Raw genomic sequence first — 20,802 nt, forward strand, 5'->3', positions numbered from 1 at the left:
TTAGCAGAAGGCTGTTAACATAAATACTTGAGTATCGCAGTGCTATAATATAGAAAAATGTTTCTTTGTTCTAATAATCTGAGGTTTTAGTTTGTTGAATATATCAACACCACGTTTCTTACATCAGTTCTGACTTTCTATATGGTGTATTAAATATTTTTGCGTTTGCCTACAAACTTGAGTTTATTGTTAGAGCCTTTTTTTTTTTTTAGTTTTTGTTCATCTTCATAACATGTATATTTACTAAAATAACTCTTCCCCACCAAGGTATGAAGAAGAAAAGTTAAAAAAGAAAAAGAAAAGGTATATGCACACCTTGACTGGGTTGCATCTAGACTAGTCCATTTGCATTGCACAGACTAACTCTTCCTTTTCGGTTGGTTAGCTTGTAGACAAAGATAACAGCATTTGTAAATATAAATATACCCCAGGACCCATATATGCAGTGAATCCAAAGTTCCTGCTGCTGAGTGTGGCTTGGATTCTCTCTACATAGAAAATAAAGACCAGTTAGAAAATAAAGGCCACTTAATAATACCAGTTAGAAAATAAAGACCACGTCTCCTTCCTCCTTTTGGTATAAATAACAGATGGTAAATTCCTAAGAATGCTCTTTGAAATATCAATTACTTATAATACCTTACCAATTTGTGCTTTTGAAATATTTATGTTCTTTTTTAATATATCAGATTTCCCCCCTGGGGTTGATAATTATATTTACAATGCAGATATTCTTTGGCTAACCAACATTGATTTCCTTGTATGCTTAAACAATGGCCTGCTAACTAGTCAAATTCTCCATGTGATAAAATACCTAAAAGTTCAATATACCATTTGATAGTTAAACACTCTGCTTTCCATCTTTAATTTAATTTTGAATACTTCTGCTTTGAGCATAACAGACTGTCATCTGTTAATATGTTAGCATAGAAGATGAAAGGCAAGGGTATAAATTAGTACTATTTTATATAGTAATTTAGAAAAGTACAGGATTTAGATCTGACTTGTTAATGGATTTTTAAAATATTGACAATTAAATCAGCAAAACAGATTCATACAATCTTTCATAAGAGTTAAGGCGTGAGATTTATTTATTATTTGGACCACTGTGAGGAATTAAAGCTGAAATATCCTTAACTTCACATTTAACTTCAAACACATTTTGGTTCTGTTGATGAGCAAGAATTCAGTTGACCACATGATCAAATCATAGCTTTACATTTGACATATGACATATGTCATATGTCACTTTACATTTCTACACATACATATGACACTTTACATTTCTATATGACACTTTACAGCTAAAGATTTTTAGATAGAGATAAGAACAATGATTTTAGATCTTGCTCATTTCTCACTCCTCTCAGGGCATTGGTGTGCACTTGCCAGACAACTGGCTGAAATATAGTCTGTAATTATAGAATATTTTGAAGGCAGCTGCTTCATAGATTTCAAGATGAATTGCCTTTGTGGATAAAATCTGCTGTGTTGTATCTTTTTACAAAATTCTTAGTTAAGTAACTTAGGCACCAGAAAAAAAGTGGAATTGTACTTTTTATTTAAATGTATTGTTTGAAACTTACAAGTACTCTTTTTATCTTGACTTTTTTTAAACTTTTGTTTTATTTAACCTTAAATAGAATCATTACATGTATCTTTCAGGCACTTCTTAGTTTTTGTACAAAGTTTCTTTAGCCTTGAAAAATAATCCTTGTCAGCTTGAAAATGACAACATTCAAGTTTAAAAATAGAAGGGCATGTTTTTAATATCAAATTAACAGAAGCTACCTGTGGGGAACTTACTCAAGGTAAAATCTCTATAATGAGTACTGGTGATAGGAAGATTCAGAGCTAAGTGTGCTTAAATATAGCAGTTTTAGATGTTGGTTTCAAACAACACAGTGTAAGTGTAGCCAGATAGATGTTGACTGTTAAAATGTTTGAACAGAGTTTTAAAATAAAGCAATTATGAAATTAGTTCATACTGATATTTCAGATGTTGAAAAGATTGATGTATATATTGCATGCCTTATCAAGAATATGTACCTTTCAAATTTTTGATACCAGTATAACTAATATTTTTAAATGTTGTTAATCTGGCTTTACCACAGGCCAAGGCTTTGGTCATAGTAATAGAAACAAGTGTGAAAAGTATCTTCATATATCATACCAAGATGTTTTAAACTCCATCAGTGATTCAAAGTACTACAAATAAAAACATACAAATATAATAGTTATAAATTGTTGTACATTATCTGTGAAGGGTTGTCTGTAAGTTTCTTGTGGTTAATTACATAATTCTCCTAATTTTTAATCTACATCTAGATATTTCTGATTATTAAATTCTGTGACTTCTTACTATCAAGATAAATGAAAAGCATTCAAATTCTTAGTATACCAGTAAAATTCTGGAGAATAATTATGGCATCCATAAATATGTACTTTCATCACTGAACTTAAAAATACAAATTGATCAGTTGGTGGCAGTTGTGGCATTTAAATCTATCAGTTAACAAAATAGTTTTTGACAAGTTATTTTTCCTGCCACTCAGATCACTTAGCTCCCTGCCCCAGCCATGTTACAGTTCAACATCTTAATATGCCTGTTGTAATTTGAACTTCTAATAAAATTTATGTGCATTTGTACATGAAGTATCTTATTCTTAGGAAAAAAACAGCAGCAGCAGTCACATTCTTGCCAGTGTCCTCTTGCCTTTAAAAGTTATCTTTTCCTGGTTGGGAGAATGTTTGGTAACCTTTTTACTATGTCTGCTTCTTTGCAAAGCTTTGTTTTTAACAGAATAATAATCTATGGTAAAATTTGTCATTATTTTTAAAAAGAAAATTGATCATTTGCTGATAACTTATTATCTGTATTATTTTTCATTAAACAGAGTTGATCAAGAGCTTAATGGAAAACAAGATGAACCGAAAAATGAACAGTAAGTTTGGCATCTAGTCCAAACACAACTGAAGAATGTGCTGATGAAGCAGTGCTTTTTTGCATTTATAATGCATTTATTGGTCCTGATTTTTATGTAACCTGTTACAGAATTGACTTGACTTTTTCGTAATGGACTTTTGTATAAGGGACTGTTCACTGCTGTGTTGGTTTGCAGATCTCTTGAATTTAGTTCTGTACTAGCTAATTATATTGTAATCATTTTATATTTTATATTGCTAAATAGCAGAGAACCACACTTTATATAAAGCAATTTTTGCATTTGTTTGTTAAATGATGCATTTTCTTCAGTAAAATATTTATATGCCTAAATGGAAAAAGGAAAGAGATAATATATATTTTTATGTTTTTGAGCAATATTTTTTAATGTATACCTTTCTTGTGGACAAATATGCAGGTAAATAAGACCATGATTTTTTTAAAGTGCATGTTAGAAGTTTTGTTTTTGTAAATGGTTAAATATACTTCCTGGGTCACTTCGAAAATATGCTTATAAGGTGAGGGACAATTAAACTGGTTTTCATGAGTATTCAAAGGTCGTGTACATAATCTAAGTAGATTAGTACCATTCTGAACATTTTTCTCACTTAACATTTATTGTTTCTTAATTCAGACACAAATATAAGTATATTGCGCACTTTTTTTTTTAAAGACAAATCAAAAAGCCATTTCTAGAATTAGAGAATTTAAAGAGGTTGAATTGGAGTTTGTGTATATATATGTATATTTTGGACATTTTATCTTCTGGCCAAAAGTCAACACTTCATAAAAATGTTAGGTTTGTTCACTAATGTGAAATAAGCTGTGTGTCCAGGATATCACTCTTATGAATTTGTGTGAGTGCAGTGTAATAGTTAGAGAATGTGATGAGTTACTCGCTGTCACATCTTCTCTTTAGAAAACAGGGCTGCTTTTTTAACTGCGTTCAATGTGGGCACTTTACCAAAACACTTTCCTATCAGGTGTTCGACCTAGTTAGATGTGGTGTGTTTTCACATTTTCTGTTAAATTGTGTTGACAGTACTGTAAACTAAGTTATTTTGTAAGTCTTAGAGCATCATCATACTGTGGTGTTGTGGATGACTCATTTGGTGTAAGCATATAAACTCCTTGTTTAATTTGGTAAGTACCTCTACATTGAAATTGTACTTATGCCCCCAGGTAGAACTTAATTACCCACAAAATCATCCAGAAGCAACAGATTGGTCTAATATACTTGTGGGACTCATATATTTGGTGAACTCAGTACTTGTCTAATTTAAGGGTCATACCATACTCCAGCCCTTCACATAAGGTAATTTATATGAAAAGAGTAGTGAAATTGAGAAGAATGAGAGCTAAATCTTCAAGCTTTATTCTATCCTAGATTGGCTTTTATCATTACTGTTTTCAGTATAAACTTTTCTATTACAGAAGAGAATTTCCTTTACTCTTTGTCCTCTCCACTCATAAACTTGACATGCTAACCCAAGTGCTATTTTGAGAGAGGCTGGAGGATTCCCAGGATGAGACTCTTCCCTCAGTAGCCTTCTGACTTGACTTGGATCCAGCAGCTGTAGGCAGATCCTGAACTATCATCATTACAGTGACTAAAACCAAAACCATATTGCTTGCTCAGATCTTAGAAATACTTTGTGTTGCAAATGCAAACTAACAATTTAGGCATTCCTTCTGAATTGATTACATGAGAATTATGAATAAAGGATCATACTGAATTTATTTGTGATTAGAGTGTATATTTGTAGAGTGCTTTAAGTGATTTTTTTTCATCTGAAAAGTAGTTTCAAACTGGGCTGAGCTTTTTAATATGTGACTTTCCTCCCCACTTAGTACCCAGTTCTTCAGTTTCAGCCTGTTACTGTTTATTGACTTTTGCTTTCACAAGCATTGTTCCTGACTATAGATACAACTTGTTGCAAAAGTGGTGCATATTCCTACTCTTTTTTTTTGAAGGAGAGGTAGCCTATATTCTATTACAACATTAAAATTCAGAGGGAATGTGATATAAGCAAAGGGGTGTGCTATCAATCACTAGATTTAAAAGAATACCTGTTCTAACCTATACCTTAATGGAATCTGGTCCAGGGACATGCCCTATAATGTTTCATAACTATGAGACTGAAGATCATAACATGTAGGCTAGAGGAAAAGTATTTATTAAATTTGTTATTTATAAATAGTAATGTGACTGTGTGACATTTTCCCTGTATCATTTAATTTTAATTTTCCATTACTGATTAGGGTAAATAGATAGAATTGTGTTTTATCTTTCTGCTGGGATCATGGATTTAACTTGTTTAATTTGATGCTTCTGTCACTATTTTTTGTTGTGTTTGAGTTTGGAGTGTCTCTTTTTTTAGTCAAAAGTTTCTCATAAAGTAATTTGTGTTTCTTCTTGGACATATTCCTTATTAGCACCAAGGGTAGTCAATATATTGATCCCACAATTTAAGCTTAATAGTCTTTTTAACTGGGGGTGGGGGGATATGTGAGGATATATGATTCTAAGTAGGGCCTAGGGATAAAGTTAGTTGTTCTCTAAGATGCCACTGAATGTGTCCTTGTTAAGGGAAGTACTATATATGGCAGCTGTTGGTACCATTTTTTGTATCAAGCAGGAATTTACAGAATATTGCAGGCTACATACAGAATACATGAATAAGGAGACTGGAGTGAAGGGTGCAAAGGCTGGTAATACCTCCAATGAGAATGCATATTTCCTTCTGCTTGCTTTCTTTGTCTCTTCATACAGAAGCAAGTTTAAATAGGGAATGTTGGCAGTTACAATGCTCAGGTTAAAATGTAGGGTTATGGGATAGGTTACTTTTGACATTTCATGGCTGGTAAACATTTAATGTATTGTTCCAAAATGGACATTGTTATTTAGTAACTATACTGAATATTGAAATTTGCTGATTGACAGGTTTATATAGGTAGCTAGACTGTCTTTCAGCTGCAATTCCAGAACTTAAAAAGGTAAGGAATCCGCTTTTTTGACAGAGCCTTCTTGTAAATGACTCTGTTACTCTGGCTGTTGTCATGGGAGTGCTCAGGGAATTTGAAAGTGTTTGAATTAATACAGAAGTGGCTTTTTAGATTTCTTCAGTTGACAGGTAAATTAGCATTAGGATCATCAAGTAGAACAGTCCAGTTTCCTAATGAGATTGGAAAGGTTGTACGTAAGGTGACAGTAGTTTGATCCTTTGCCCCATGTTATATGTGGAGAAGTGCTAACATTGCTTAATCAGGAGGAGGAGGAGACAGACTGAAAATAGATAGATATGGCTACCCCATTCTGTTTTTACATGCCTTATGTTTTTTCTTATCCTGTATAGACATTTGAGAAATGGATCACAGATCACAGAAGGGTGGGATATCTAGAAGAACTAACGCACTTAAAAGTTAGACCAAGTACTCTGTTGGGAATAGGGATTGTGGAATTTGAGTTGCTGGCAGAAAGTTAAGGACTTGGACTTGCATGCTTGCATGAGAAGGTCAGCTGGGTAAGAGAAGTGGGAGTTTATTAGTGTTGTAATAGTAAAGAAGAATTACGTGGGGAGCCTTTCACCCTTCTCTTCCTGCCCCAAGATTCTGAATAAATTAGACTCAGATCAGTGATGAGTCCTAGTAATGTAACTTTCCTTTGAAGTTGTAAATGGTAATTGAAACTAATGTGTTGACCGGCAAGGAGTGACACTAAAATTTGAAGAGAACTGTTACTTTGCTGCAGCTATATATGGTAGATCTACCCAATTATGTTTTGAGAACTACTTTAAAAATGCTATGGAAAGTCTACATAAAGCATGTATTTAATACATCATACAACAGAAGAAAATCAAAGGTTTAGTGCTTTCATGATACTAAAGAATTATTATCTCTTTCAGATAGCTAGTTCTATTTTATAAGACATTCTGCAAGAGGTTAAAACATTTGCATTTTGAAATTTTGATACATTTTCACATTCAGTTTAGCTAGGGAGGAACTTGGAAAGTAATGTTAATTAGCTGCTCCACTGCACTTTTTGTATTTGAATTTTCTAAAGTTATGCCCCTTAAACAGTTTTATTTACGTAAACTAGCTAGTAAATATTTGTGATGTTCAGGGCACTGACTTGCACAGACTTTGGGGCACATGGAACACAATTCAGAATTCGTTAAGACACTAATGCACTTTGATAAGTGTATTTCCAGAATTCAAACATTTTTCTTACTCTAAGTTCACATGCTGTCATTTAGACACAGTTAACGTGCTGTGATCATTTTACCACTATTCACATAATGTTGTGTAGCCTAGTGGTCTCCTTTTACAGTGAGGGAGATTCACGTCTAAAAACTGTGTGCAAGATGTTGATGTGGTTGGTCCCTGTAAGAAATACTAGGGTTGGTCTTGATTTATTGATACTAAGATGTAATATTTTCTTTGACTTGTTAGGAATACAGTAACTTGTGTCCTGATTTGTTGCACATCATATTTTTGCAACGTTAATGAATTTAAATAAATTAATTGTAAAGTTTGTTTTTGACTCATTTTATCACATTGTTCTGTCTCCCATTTCACTACAGAAATTTTACAAAGTTTATCTTGCAAGCTTTTCAGATAGTTTTAGACCTTTATTCTTGTTTCTGTACTTTGGGTGCTGCTTCCTATTCAGAGGGGTAAAGAATTCATCCTGCTTTAATTTTAAACATTATCTTAAGGATAATCACACTTCGTATTTCATAGTTTGGAATTAGTTCAGTCATGGGGAATCCACCAGTGACATCAGTTCACTAAGTGGCTGAAAACATAGCATAAATAACCTGTTTACTCTGTGGACCTGCTCAGAGGTTCCAAATGGTAGCACTTGTTTTGCATTTACTCCTCTAATCACTGTTTAGCTGCTTAACGGCAAACAGCTGTGCATGTTCCAGCTTCCTTTGTTCCACAGTTAGGATACCACTTGAGATTACACAATGCGAATATATATTTAAGTATTTGTCTTGTATTAGGCACTGGCACCCCACTCCAGTAGTCTTGCCTGGAAAATCCCATGGATGGAGGAGCCTGTTAGGCTGCAGTCCATGGGGTCGCTAAGAGTCGGGCACGACTGAGCGACTTCACTTTCACGCATTGGAGAAGGAAATGGCAACCAACTCCAGTGTTCTTGCCTGGAGAATCCCAGGGCCGGGGGAGCCTGGTGGGCTGCCATCTATGGGGTCGCACGGAGTCGGACACGTCTGAAGCGACTTAGCAGCAGCAGCAGGCACAAGTTTTAAATACGGATTCTCCCAAATCAAAATACTATATGGTTCACAAACCAAGCGCTTGCTGGGTTAAGTTAATTGCGCACTGTTTTGAATTCTTGCTATAAACTTAAGAGTTTGTCTTCAGTTTACAGGGTCTTCAACAGTATTACGCTAAACACGCTGCAGGCATAAAATGGGACTGCCTTAGATTTTCTAATAGTGTGTCTAATAGTGAAGAACAACCTATAAAGGTATAATTCTTATTCATTATGTAGTGAACCTGGTGAGTTACTCGGGATCTAAGTGGGGTGAGCGATGTAGGCTTGAAAACTGCGGCTCCACGCTCCTCCCTCCGCACCCCCGCCTTCTCAGGCGTGAGTGGATGGCGGGATCGGGAAGGGGCGGGGCTCCTCGGCCCACCCCTGTGTTGTCACTTCCAGGTTCTGCGAGCGCTTCCGGGTCGTCGGCCCACCTCTGCGATCTCTGCTGCGGCGGGAGAGGTGTTCGGGGAAGTAGGTACTTTGGTCTGATCTGGCTTCGCCACTTCTGTCCGCTCCGAGGCGGGAAGCGCCTATTCCCCAGGTACTGGGTGAACCGGCCCGCACTCCCTGCCACTCTCCAGAGCAGGCGTTACGTCGATTGGGTCTTGTGGGAGGGCATTTTCGGCCTCGCCCGTTACCAGTTTCGATGCCTGAATGGTCCCGCGGCGCTCCCGGAATGGGAAGGAAAGGGAGGCGGCCAGGAGCCTTGTTGTCCACCGGGTGCCAAGTAGACAGTCCAGGGAACACGGGGGTTTGGGAGACGGGTCCTCAGCCTAGCACCGTATTTTTAGCCAGGTGAATGTCTTAAAGCCTACAGGGGTGATTTCCCCACCCCTCCCCACCGCAATATCGAGGGGTCGCTTTCTTTAAATGTCTCATTCTTTTGTCTTCGGTCACTTGAAGCCTGCTTTCAAACCCCTTGTGAATTCGTACTAGAATGAATTTAAACTGGATGGTTTGCTCAAGAAAGACTAGGACTGCCGGGTTACTTCCGAACGTGGAGCCTTCTACTTTTCTAAACTGCAAAATGGAGTAGTACTAAAATTACGTGGCTCAAATCTAGAAGAATTGAATATATCACAAGCAATTTTTCGGAATCTAAGACTATTAAAGCAAGTAATTTTAACAAATATTTAAATAACTATTTGTAAAAGTATTTTTTGAGGTATAATAGGCATATAACTTGGAGAAGGAAATGGCAACCCACTCCAGTGTTCTTGCCTGGAGAATCCCAGGGACGGGGGAGCCTGGTGGGCTGCCGACTCTGGGGTCGCACAGGGTCGGACACGACTGAAGCGACTTAGCAGCAGCAGCAGGCATATAACTACATGAGTTTCAGGTGTGCAACATGATTCGATGCTTGTACATATTGCAAAAGGATCACCCCAGTAAGTCTAGTTAGCATCCGTCACCATGGTTGCAAAAAAAGTTTTTTTATGAAGAATCAAGATCTGTCTTGGTAACTTTTAAATATGCAATACAATATTATTAACTCTAGTCATCATGCTGTACCTTATATCCCTGTGATGTATTTTATAATTTATAATTAAATGTTATTAATTTATAATTTTATGATTTATATTTTATAATTGGAAGTTTGTAGTTTCATACATCCTTTTCCCTTACCCCTAATCTTCTATGAGCTTAATTTTCTTTTGTTTCTTGGTTTCCACATGTAAGTGAGACCATGTGGTATTTGTCTTGCTCTAATTTGTTTGACTCGATGTAATTTATTTGACTTGGTGTAATGCCGTCAAAGCCCATTCACATTGTCTCAGATGGCAAGATTTCACTTTTCTAAGTGTCTGAATAATCATCCCATTATATATACCAAACCTTTTTTTATTGATTTATCCATGAATGGACATTTTGGTTGTTTCTGTGTCTTGACTGTTGTAAATAATGCTGCAGTGGAAGACTGTATATCTTTTTGTGTTTGGTTTTTTTAAATTGGAATATAGTTGATATAGTTGTGTTAGTTTCAGGTGTACAGTAAATAGGGTATACGTATATCTACTTTTTTTTTAAGATTTCTTTTCTCATGTAGGTCATTACTGAATACTGAATAGAGTTCCCTGTACTTTACAGCAGGTCGTTATTGTCAGGTTTTTTTACTTTTTTATTTTTTAGATTAAAAACTTATATTTTCTATACAACAAATACTAAAACACCTGCAATGCTTTTTCATTTTTATTAACATGCGAAACCATCACAATGCAAAGAAATACAAAATGTAAGATGAAGCTATTGACTGTTGTCTGAAGATGACAGACAGCAATGGCTAAATTAGTTATGCTGCTCATTCATCTCCAGAGGTTTATTTAGCTCATCAGAAATATCTTTTCTCTTAATATAAAAAATGACAGTGAAATGTGCACTGTTATCAGTTTTACATACAATGGTGTGTATATGTCAGTCCTCATCTCCCGGTATATCACTCTCCCTCATCCCCCTGGTAACTGTAGTTTGTTTTCTACATCTGTGACTCTATTTCTGTTTTGAAAATAAATTCATTTGTACCATTTTTGTAGATTCCACATAGAAGTGATATCATGTGTCATTTGTCTTTGTCTCATTTACTTCACGTAGTATGACAGTCTCTAGGTCCATCCATGTTGCTGCAGATAGCATTATTTTGCTCTTTTATGGCTGTGTAATATTCCATTGTATAAACGTACCACATCTATATTTAGGGTTGCTTCCATATCTTGGCTTTGGTCCCTTGGTCCAGAAAATCCCCTGGAGAAAGGAATGGCTACCCACTCTGGTATTCTTGCCTGGAGAATTCCATGGACAGAGAAGCCTGGCAGGCTACAGTCCATCCGGTCACAAAGAGTCAGACATGACTGAGTGACTAACAGTCTTGGCTATTGTAAATAAATAATGCTGCAATGAACATCGTGTGTGTGCCTACTCAGTTGTGTGACCCCGGGGACTGTAGCCAGCCAGGCTCCTTTGGCCATGAGATTATCCAGGCAAGAATATTGGAGTGCATTGCCATTTCCTACTCCAGGGGATCCTCCCAACCCAGGGATCAAACGCGCTTCTCTTGCGTCTCCTGCATTTGGCAGGCAGAGTCTTTACCATTGCACCACCTGGGAAGCTCCAATGAACACTGGGGTGCATGTATAGGAGTGGGAGTGCTGGATCATATGGTAGTTCTGTATTTAGTTGTTTTTTTGTTTTTGTTTTTTTTTTTAAAGAAGCTCCACACTATTGTCCATAATGAGTACACTAATTTACCTTCCCATCATCAGTGCAGGAGCGTTTCCTTTTCTCCACACCTCTCTAGCATTTATTGTTTCCAGATTCTTTTGCTGATAGTCATTCTGACTGGTGTGAAGTGATACCTCATTTCAGCTTTGATCTGCATTTTTCGGATTTTAAGCATCTTTTTGTGTGCTTCTTGGCCATCTGTATGTCCAGTTTGGTGCTGATGGTTTAGTTGCTAAATCATGTCATCCTCTTGTAACCCCATGGATTGCAGCCTGCCAGGCTCCTTTGTCTAGGGGATTTCCCAGGCAAGAATACTAGAGTGGGTTGTCATTTTCTTCTCCGGGGGATCTTCCCAACCCAGGGATTGAACCCACATCTCTTATGTATTGCAGGCAGTCTCCTGCATTACATGTGGACTCTTTACTAACTGAGCCACCAGGGAAGTCCTATTTGGAGAAACATCCATTTAGATCTGCCCATTTTTTGATTGGGTTGGTTGGGTTTTTTTATGTTGAGCTGCATGAGCTATTTGTGTATTTTGGAGATTAATCTCTCCTTAGTTGTTTCGTTTGCAAATATTTTCTTCCATTCTGTGGGTTGTCTTTTAGTTTTGTTTATGGTTTTCTTGTATAAAAGCTTTTGAGTTTAATTAGGTCTCATTGTTTGTTTTTGTTTTCATTGCTGTAGGGTGTGAATCCCAAAAGATACTGCTGTGATTTATGTCAAAGTGTTCTGCCTATGTTTTCCTCTAAGGGTTTTATAGTATGCAGTCTTATATTTAGGTCTTTATGCTGCATTTTTAGTGTGTGTGTATGGTGTTTGAGAATATTCTGATGCCATTCTTTTACATGTAGCTGTCCAGTTTTCCTGGCACCACTTCCCCCCCTCTGCCCCCTTTTTTTTAGATTCATTTCAGTTCAGTCGCTCAGTCATGTCCGACTCTTTGTGACCCCATGAATTGCAGCACGCCAGGCCTCTCTGTCCATCACCAACTCCCGGAGTTTACTCAAACTCATGTCCGTCGAGTCCGTGATGCCATCCAGCCATCTCATCCTCTGTCGTCCCCTTCTCCTCCTGCCCCCAATCCCTCCCAGCATCAGGGTCTTTTCCAATGAGTCAACTCTTTGCATGAGGTGGCCAAAGTATTGGAGTTTCAGCTTCAGCATCAGTCCTTCCAATGAACACCCAGCACTGATCTCCTTTAGAATGGACTGGTTGGATCTCCTTGCAGTCCAAGGGACTCTCAAGAGTCTTCTCCAACACCACAGTTTAAAAGCAACAGTTCTTCGGCACTCAGCTTTCTTCACAGTCCAACTCTAACATGTGTACATGACCACAGGAAAAACCATAGCCTTGACTAGACAGACCTTTGTTGGCAAAGTAATATCTCTGCTTTTGAATATGCTATCTAGGTTGGTCATAACTTTCCTTCCAAGGAGTAAGCATCTTTTAATTTCATGGCTGCAATCACCATCTGCCGTGATTTTGGAGCCCCCCAAAATAAAGTCTGACACTGGTTCCCCATCTATTTCCCATGAAGTGATGGGACCAGATGCCATGATCTTCATTTTCTGAATGTTGAGCTTTAAGCCAACTTTTTCACTCTCCTCTTTCACTTTCATCAAGAGGCTTTTTAGTTCCTCTTCACTTTCTGCCATAAGGGTGGTGTCATCTGCATATCTGAAGTTATTGATATTTCTCCTGGCAATCTTGATTCCAGCTTGTGCTTCTTCCAGCCCAGCGTTTCTCATGATGTATTCTGCATATAAGTTAAACCAGCAGGGTGACAATATACAGCCTTGATGTACTCCTTTTCCTTTTTGGAACCAGTCTGTTGTTCCATGTCCCTTTCTAACTGTTGCTTCCTGACCTGCATGTACTGTCATTTACATACTTACTGATTTTTGGTTTCATTGTCTCGATTGCGCTGGGCCTTCGTCGCTGCACAGACACTCTAGTTGCAGAGAGCGGGGGCTGCGCTCTAGCTGCGGTGCACGGCCCCCTCGTTGCAGTGGCTTCTCTGGTTGGGAGCACAGGCCGTGGTGCACAGGCTTCAGTAGTTGCAGCACTTGGGCTCAGTACTTGTGCCCGAGCTTAGTTGCTCCCAAGCATGTGGAATCTTCCCTGACCAGGGATCAAATGCATGTCTCCTACATTGGCAGGTGGATTCCTATCCATTGCACTGCCAAGAAAGTACCCCTCTCCCTACCCCCCCCTTTTTTTTAAGATATTTGAATGTTTGAAATCTTTTTCTTGGTGGCTGCACTGGGCCTTTGTTGCGGCACACAGGCTATAGAGCATGCAGGCTCAGTATTGGTGCAGGGGCTCTCTAGCTGCGGCTGCGTGGGCTTAGTTACTCCACAGCATGTGGGATCTTAGTTCCCCCATTAGGAGTCAAACCTCTGTCCCCTACATTGGAAGGTAGATTCTTAACCACTGGACCACCAGGGAGGTACCCCCAGCACCACTTGCTGAAGAGACCATCTTTCCTCCATTGTCTGTTTTTGCCTCCTTTGTCATAGACTACTTGACTATGGGTGCATGGTTTTATCTCTGATCTTTATCCTGTTCCATTGATCTATATTTCTGTTTTTGTGCCAGTACAGTCCAAATTCAAGGAGCCTGATTGCCCCAGCTCTGTCTTTCTTTCTCAAGATTGCTTTGGTTATTCAGGGTCTTTTGTGTTTCCATACAAATTGTAAACTTTTCTGTTGTGATTCTGTGAAAGATGCCATTGGTGATTTGGTAGGGAATATATTGATTGCCCTGTTGATTGGCAATCTGTTGATTGCCCTGGTAGTATAATAATTTTGATAATATTGAATCTTCCATTCCAAGAACATGGTATATCTCTCTGTATCATCTTTGCTTACTTTCATCAGCGTCTTTTAAAGTTTTTAGAGTACAGGTCTTTTGCCTTCTTAGGTAGTTTTACTCCTAGGAATTTTATTCCTTTTGATGTGATGGTAAATGGGATTTTTATTATTATTATTTATTTATTTTTGGCTGCGCTGGATCTTCATTGCTGCTCATGGCCTTTCTCTGGTTGTGGAGAGCAGGGACTATTTGTTGTGGTGCGGGGGCTTCTCGTTGTGATGGCTTTTCTTGTTGCGCAGCACAGGCTCTAGGGCACTTCCGTAGTTGTGGCACATAGGCTTAGTTGTCCTGTGGCATGTGGGATCTTAGTTCCCATACCAAGGATTGAACTCATGTCCCCTGCATTGGCAGGAGGATTCTTAACCACTGGACCACCAGCGAAGTCCTGGGGGTTTTTTCCCCTTAATTTCTCTTTATTTTCTTTCATTGTTGGTGTATAGGAATGTAAGAGATGTCTTTGTGTATCCTCTAACTTTACCAAATTCACTGATGAGCCCTAGTAGTTTTCTGATAGCATTTTAGGATTTTCTATGTGTAGTATCGTGTCATCTGCAGTGGTGGTTACACTTCTTTTCCAGTTTGAATTCCTCTTCTTTCTTTCTTCTCTGATTGCCATGGCTAGAGCTTCCAAAACTGTTGAATAAAAGTAGCAAGAGTGGACATTCTTGTTTTGTTCCTGATCTTAGAGGAAATACTTCCAGTGTTTCACTGTTGAGAATGATGTTAGCTGTGGTTTTGTCATGTATTGCCTTTATTATGTTGAGGTAGGTTTCCACTCTGCCCACTTTCTGGAGAGTTTTTATCATAAATGTGTGTTGAGTTTTGTCAAAAGTTTTCTGCATCCAGTGAGATGATCACATGGTTTTTATTCTTCAGTTTGCTAATGTGGTGTATCACATTGATTTGCAAATTCTAAAAAAACCCTTGCATTCCTGGGAGAAATCCCATTTGATCATAGTGTATGATCCTTTTAATGTGTTGTTGGATTCAGTTTGCTAGTGTTGCCTTGAGGACTCTTGTGTCTACGTTCATCGGTGATATTGGCCTGTAATTTCCTTTTGTTGTGGTATCTTTGGTTTGGTATCAGGGTGATGGTGGCCTTGTAAAGTGAGCTTGGGAGTGTTCCTTTGCGATTTTTTTTTTCTTTTAAGATTCATGTATTTGTTTTTGGCTGCTCTGGGTCTTCGTTGCTATGTGCAGGCTTTCTCTAGTTGTGGCGAATGGGCTACTCTCTAGTTGCCGTGCATGGCCTCCTTGCGTGGCTTCTCTTGTCACGGAGCGTGGGCTGAGGGCACAGCTGTGGCACACTGGCTTAGTTGCCCTGTGGTGTGTAGGATCTTCCGGGTGCACTGGCAGGTGGATTCTGAACCACCAAGGAAGCCCCCTCTGCAATTTTTTGAAAGAGTTTTAAAAGGGTGGTAGAAGGATTGGAGGAGGCAATGGCACCCAACTCCAGCATTCTTGCCCGGAAAATTCATGGACAGAGGAGCCTGGCAGGTGACAGTCCATGGGTTGCAAAGAGTCTGGCACGGCTGAGCGACTGACTTTCTTCTTTCTCTCAGTAGAAGGATACGTGTTAACTCCTCTCTAAATGTTTGATAGAGATAAATTCACCTGTGAAGCCATCTGGTCCTGGACTTTTGTTTCTTGGGAGTCTTTTTTTAATCAGTTTCAATTTCAGTACTTGTGATTGGTCTGCTCATATTTTCTGTTTCTTTCTGATTCAGTCTTGGAAGGTTGTACCTTCCTAAGAATTTATCTGTTTCTCCTAGGTTGTCTATTTTATTTGTGTATAGTTGCTTATAGTAGTCTCTTATGATCCGTTGTATTTCCATGATATTGGTTGTGACTTTTGCTTTCTCATTTCTAATTTATTTGAGCCTTCTCCTTTTCTTTCCTTATGACTCTAGCTAATGATTTGTCAATTTTGTTTTTTCTTTTCAAAGAACCAGTTTTTTGTTCCATTGTTCTTCTCTGTTGTTGTGTCTTGATTTCATTTATTTCTGGTTTGATCTTTAGGATTTCTTTCCTGCTAGTAACTTTGGGTTTTGTTTGTTCTTCTTTCTTTAGTAGCTTTAGGTGTAAGATTAGGTTGTTGTTTGAGATTTTTCTTGTTTTCTGAGGTAAAATTATATTGGTATAAAGTTCTTTCTTAGAACTATTCTTGCTGCATCCCATGGAGGTTGGATCATCATGTTTTCTTTGTCATTTGTATCTTGGTTTTTAAAAATTTGCTCTTTGATTTCTTCAGTGATCCATTGGTTGTTTAGTAACATCCACTAGCTTCTACATATTTGTGGGTTTTGTACAGGTTTTTTTCCCCCCTGTAATTATTTCTAATTGCTTACCATTATGATCAGAAAAGATGCTTGACATGATTTCATTTTTCTTAAATTTACCAAGGCTCAATTTGTGACTCAAAATGTGATCTGTCCTGGAGAGTGTTCCATGTGCACTTGAGAAGAAAGTGTATTCTCCTTTCGGATGGAATGGCCTGTATAGGTTAAGTCCATTTGGTTTAATGTATCACTTAAGGCCTGTGTTTCTTTACTGCTTTTCTGTCTGGATGACTTGTGCATTGGTGAAAGTGTGGTGTTAAAGTTCCACACTATTATTGTGTAGCTGTCAACTTCCCCTTTTATGGCTGTTAGCATTTGCCTTACGTATTTAGGCACTCCTGTGTTGGGTGCATATATATTTACAGTTCTCATATCTTCTTGGATTGATCCTTTGATCATTATGTAGTGTCCTTCCTCTGTTATGTCTGATAGGAGTGTTGCTGCTCCAGCTTTCTTTTGATTTCCATTTGCATGGAGTATCTTTTACCATCCCCTCACTTTCTATATATGTCCCTAGTCTGAAGTAGATCGCTTGTAGACAGAATATATACTGGTCTTATTTTTGTATCCATTCAGCCAGTCTGTGTCTTTCGGTTGAAGCATTAATCCATTTACATTTAAGGTATTTCAATGTGTATGTTCTTCTTGCCATTTTCTTAATTGTTTTGGATTTGTTTCTGACAGTCTTCTTTTTTTCCTTCCTTTTTGGTTTGATGACTGTCTTTAGTGTTGTGTTTGTGTTATTTTTGTGTGTGTGTGTGCATCTGTTGTGGTTTGCATATATCATTTTGAATTAGTGTTTCCTTTTCCTTCAGATAAATACCCAAAAGTGGAATTGTTGAGTTATATGATAATTGTCTTTAATGTTTTGAGGAACCTGTATACTGTTTTCCGTATTTGTTGCACCAGTTTACATTCCCACCAGCATTACACAGTGATTATTCCTATTTCTCTGCATCCTCACCAAATACTTGTTATTTCTTGTCTTTCTGATTATGGCCATGCTGATAAGTGTGAGGCGATATGTCATTGTGGGTTTGATTTGCAGTTCCCTGGTAATTAATCATGAGCAGTTTTTGGTCATCTATATGTGATCTTTGGGAAAATGTCTGTTCTGATCCTCTGTCCGTTTTTTAATCAGGTTACTCTGCTTTTTTGCTGTTGAGGTGTGTGAACTCCTAATATATTGGGGATAGTAACTCCTTATCAGATACATGATGTGCAAATATTTTTTCCCAGTCTTTATGTTGGGAGTTCCCTGTTGGTCCATTGGTTAAGACTACACAGTTCACTGCCTGGGTTTGATCCCTGGTCAGGAAAACAAGATCCCTCATGTATTCCTCAGTGTGGCCAAAGAAAAGAAAACATCTATACGTTGCCTTTCTATTTAGTTTTTTGGCATGACTGTATATGTTACATCACTTTGAAAACTCTTAACTGTATTTTGATAAATTCATTGTTTTCAGAATACCAATTCACATGTCCTCTGATCAGCTCAATTTGATTTAACGTTTAACTCATTAGGTATTTTTCAGTTCAGTTCAGTCACTCAGTCATGTCTGACTCTTTGCAACACCATGGACTGCAGCATACCAGGCCTCCCTGTCCATCACCAACTCCTGGAGCCTCCTCAGACTCATGTCCATTGAGTCGGTGATGCCATCCAACATCCCATCCTCTGTCTTCCCCTTCTCCTCCTACTTTCATACTTTCCCAGCATCAGGGTCTTTTCCAGTGAGTCATTTCTTCCCATCAGGTGGCCAAAGTATTGGAGTTTCAGCTTCAGCATCAGTCCTTCTAATGAATATTCAGGACTGATTTCCTTTAGGATGGACAGGTTGGATCCCTTTCAGTCCAAGGGACTCTCAAGAGTCTTCTCCAACACCACAGTTCAAAAGCATCAATTCTTTGGCGCACAACTTTCTTTTTATAGTCCAACTCTCAACATCCGTACATGACTACTGGAAAAGCCATAGCTTTGGCCAGACCGACCTTTGTTGGCAGAGTAATGTCTCTGCTTTTTAATATGCTGTCTAGGTTGGTCATAACTTTTCTTCCAAGGAGTGTCTTAATTTCATGGCTGCAGTTACCATCTGCAGTATTTTAGAGCTCCCCAAAATAAAATCTGTCACGTGGTTTCCACTGTTTCCCCATCTATTTGCCATGAACTGATGGGACCAGATGCCATGATCTCAGTTTTCTGAATGTTGAATTTTAAGCCAACTTTTTCACTCTCCTCTTTCACTTTCATCAAGAGGCTCTTTAGTTCTTCTTTGCTTTCTGCCATAAGGGTGGTGTCATTTGCATATCTGAGGTGATTGATAACCCAGCAATCTTGATTCCAGCTTATGCTTCATCCAGCCCAGCGTTCCTCATGATGTACTCGGCATATAAGTTAAATAAGCAGGGTGACAATATACAGCCTTGATGTACTCCTTTCCCTATTTGGAACCAGTCTGTTATTCCATGTCCAGTTCTAACTGTTGTTTCCTGACCTGCATACAGATTTCTCAAGAGGCAGGTCAGGTGGTCTGGTATTCCCATCTCTTTAAGAATTTTCCACAGTTCGTGGTGATCCACACAGTCAAAGGCATTGGCATAGTCAATAAAGCAGAAGTAGATGTTTTTCTGAAACTCTCTTGCTTTTTCAATGATCCAGCGGATGTTGGCAATTTGATCTCTGGTTCCTCTGGCTTTTCTAAATCCAGCTTGAACATCTGGAAGTTCACGGTTTATGTACTTTTGAAGCCTGGCTTGGAGAATTTTGAGCATTACTTTACTAGCGTGTGAGATGAGTGCAATTGTGCAGTACTTTGAGCGTTCTTTGGGATTGGAATGAAAACTGACCTTTTCCAGTCCTGTGGCCACTGCTGAGTTTTCCAAAGTTGCTGGCATACTGAGTGCAACACTTTCACAGCATCATCTTTTAGGATTTGAAATAGCTCAACTGGAATTCCATCACCTCCTCTAGCTTTGTTCATAGTGGTGCTTCCTAAGGCCCACTTGACTTCACATTCCAGGATGTCTGGCTCTAGGTGAGTGATCACACCATCTTGATTATCTGGGTCATGAAGATCTTTTTTGTATAGTTCTTCTGTGTATTCTTGCCACCTCTTCTTAATACCTTCTGCTTCTGTTAGGTCCATACCATTTCTGTCCTTTATTGTGCCCATCTTTGCATGAAATGTTCCCTTGGTATCTCTAATTTTCTTGAAGAGATCTCTAGTGTTTCCCATTCTATTGTTTTCCTCTATGTCTTTGCATTGGTGACTGAGGAAGGCTTTCTTATCTCTCCTTGCTATTCTTTGGACTGCATTCAAATGGGTATATCCTTCCATTTCTCGTTTGCTTTTCACTTCTCTTCTTTTCTCAGCTATTTGTAAGGCCTCCTCTTGACAGCCATTTGGCTTTTTTTTTTGCATTTCTCTTTCTTGGGGATGGTCTTGATCCCTGTCTCCTGTACAATGTCACAAACCTCCATCCATAGTTCTTCAGGCACTTTATCACATCTAATCGCTTGAATCTATTTTTCACTTCCACTGTATAATCGTAAGGGATTTGATTTAGGTCATACCTGAATGGTCTAGTTGTTTTCCCTACTTTCTTCAATTTATAAGTCTGAATTTGGCAGTAAGAAATTCATGATCTGAGCCACAGTCTGCTCCCAGTCTTGTTTTTGCTGACTGTATAGAGCTTCTCCATCTTTGGCTACAAAGAATATAATCAGTCTGATTTCATTATTGACTATCTGGTGATGTCCATGTGTAGAGTCATCTCTTGTGTTGTTGGAAGAGGGTGTTTGCTATGACCAGTGCGTTCTCTTGGCAAAACTCGGTTAGCCTTTGCCCTGCTTCATTCTATACTCCAAAGCCAAATTTGCCTGTTACTCCAGGCAACTGTTACTTGACTTCCAACTTTTGCATTCCAGTCCCCTATAAGGAAAAGAGCATCTTTTGGGGGTTTTAGTTTTAGAAGGTCTTGTAGGTCTTCATATGTGTTTTTAGCATATATATAAACATATATGGGCTTCCCGGGTGGTGCTAATGATAAAGAACCTGCCTGCCAGTGCTAGAGACGTAAAAGATGCTGGTTTGATCTCTGAGTCAGGAAGATCCCCTGGAGGAAGGCATGGCAGCCCA

At 38.4% G+C, this 20,802-nt stretch overlaps 2 protein-coding genes and 1 non-coding gene across 9 annotated transcripts in view; 2 read left to right on the forward strand and 1 right to left on the reverse strand.

The window, feature by feature from the left end:
* The window catches only part of BNIP2 (BCL2 interacting protein 2), a 228,141-nt gene extending 220,663 nt beyond the window's left edge, over positions 1 to 7,478 (forward strand). For 4 of the 5 annotated variants that reach the window (XM_055537786.1, XM_055537782.1, XM_055537785.1 and 1 more), the window contains 2 exons: positions 268 to 303; positions 2,898 to 7,478. In XM_055537786.1, coding sequence (XP_055393761.1) covers positions 268 to 303; positions 2,898 to 2,949 — 88 coding nt within the window. In that variant the 3' untranslated portion in view covers positions 2,950 to 7,478. The remainder of the gene's footprint in view (positions 1 to 267; positions 304 to 2,897) is intronic. The other variant, XM_055537781.1, reaches the window with a different exon arrangement.
* Positions 7,479 to 8,549: 1,071 nt separating this feature from the next.
* The window catches only part of GTF2A2 (general transcription factor IIA subunit 2), a 33,869-nt gene continuing 21,616 nt past the window's right edge, over positions 8,550 to 20,802 (forward strand). Inside the window, exon 1 of one of the 3 annotated variants that reach the window (XM_055537789.1) lies at positions 8,550 to 8,702. The gene's annotated coding sequence lies outside the window, so the exon portion shown is untranslated. Of the gene's footprint in view, positions 8,773 to 20,802 lie in introns of all 3 variants that reach the window. The other 2 variants (XM_055537788.1, XM_055537787.1) reach the window with 2 other exon arrangements.
* On the reverse strand, positions 10,484 to 10,609 carry LOC129622181 (small nucleolar RNA SNORA19). Its single transcript, XR_008699858.1, has one exon. It is a non-coding gene; the product is annotated as a small nucleolar RNA SNORA19 (small nucleolar RNA).

This window comes from Bubalus kerabau, chromosome 10 (genome assembly GCF_029407905.1).
Source record: "Bubalus kerabau isolate K-KA32 ecotype Philippines breed swamp buffalo chromosome 10, PCC_UOA_SB_1v2, whole genome shotgun sequence".
NCBI classification, from domain to species: Eukaryota; Metazoa; Chordata; class Mammalia; order Artiodactyla; family Bovidae; genus Bubalus; species Bubalus kerabau.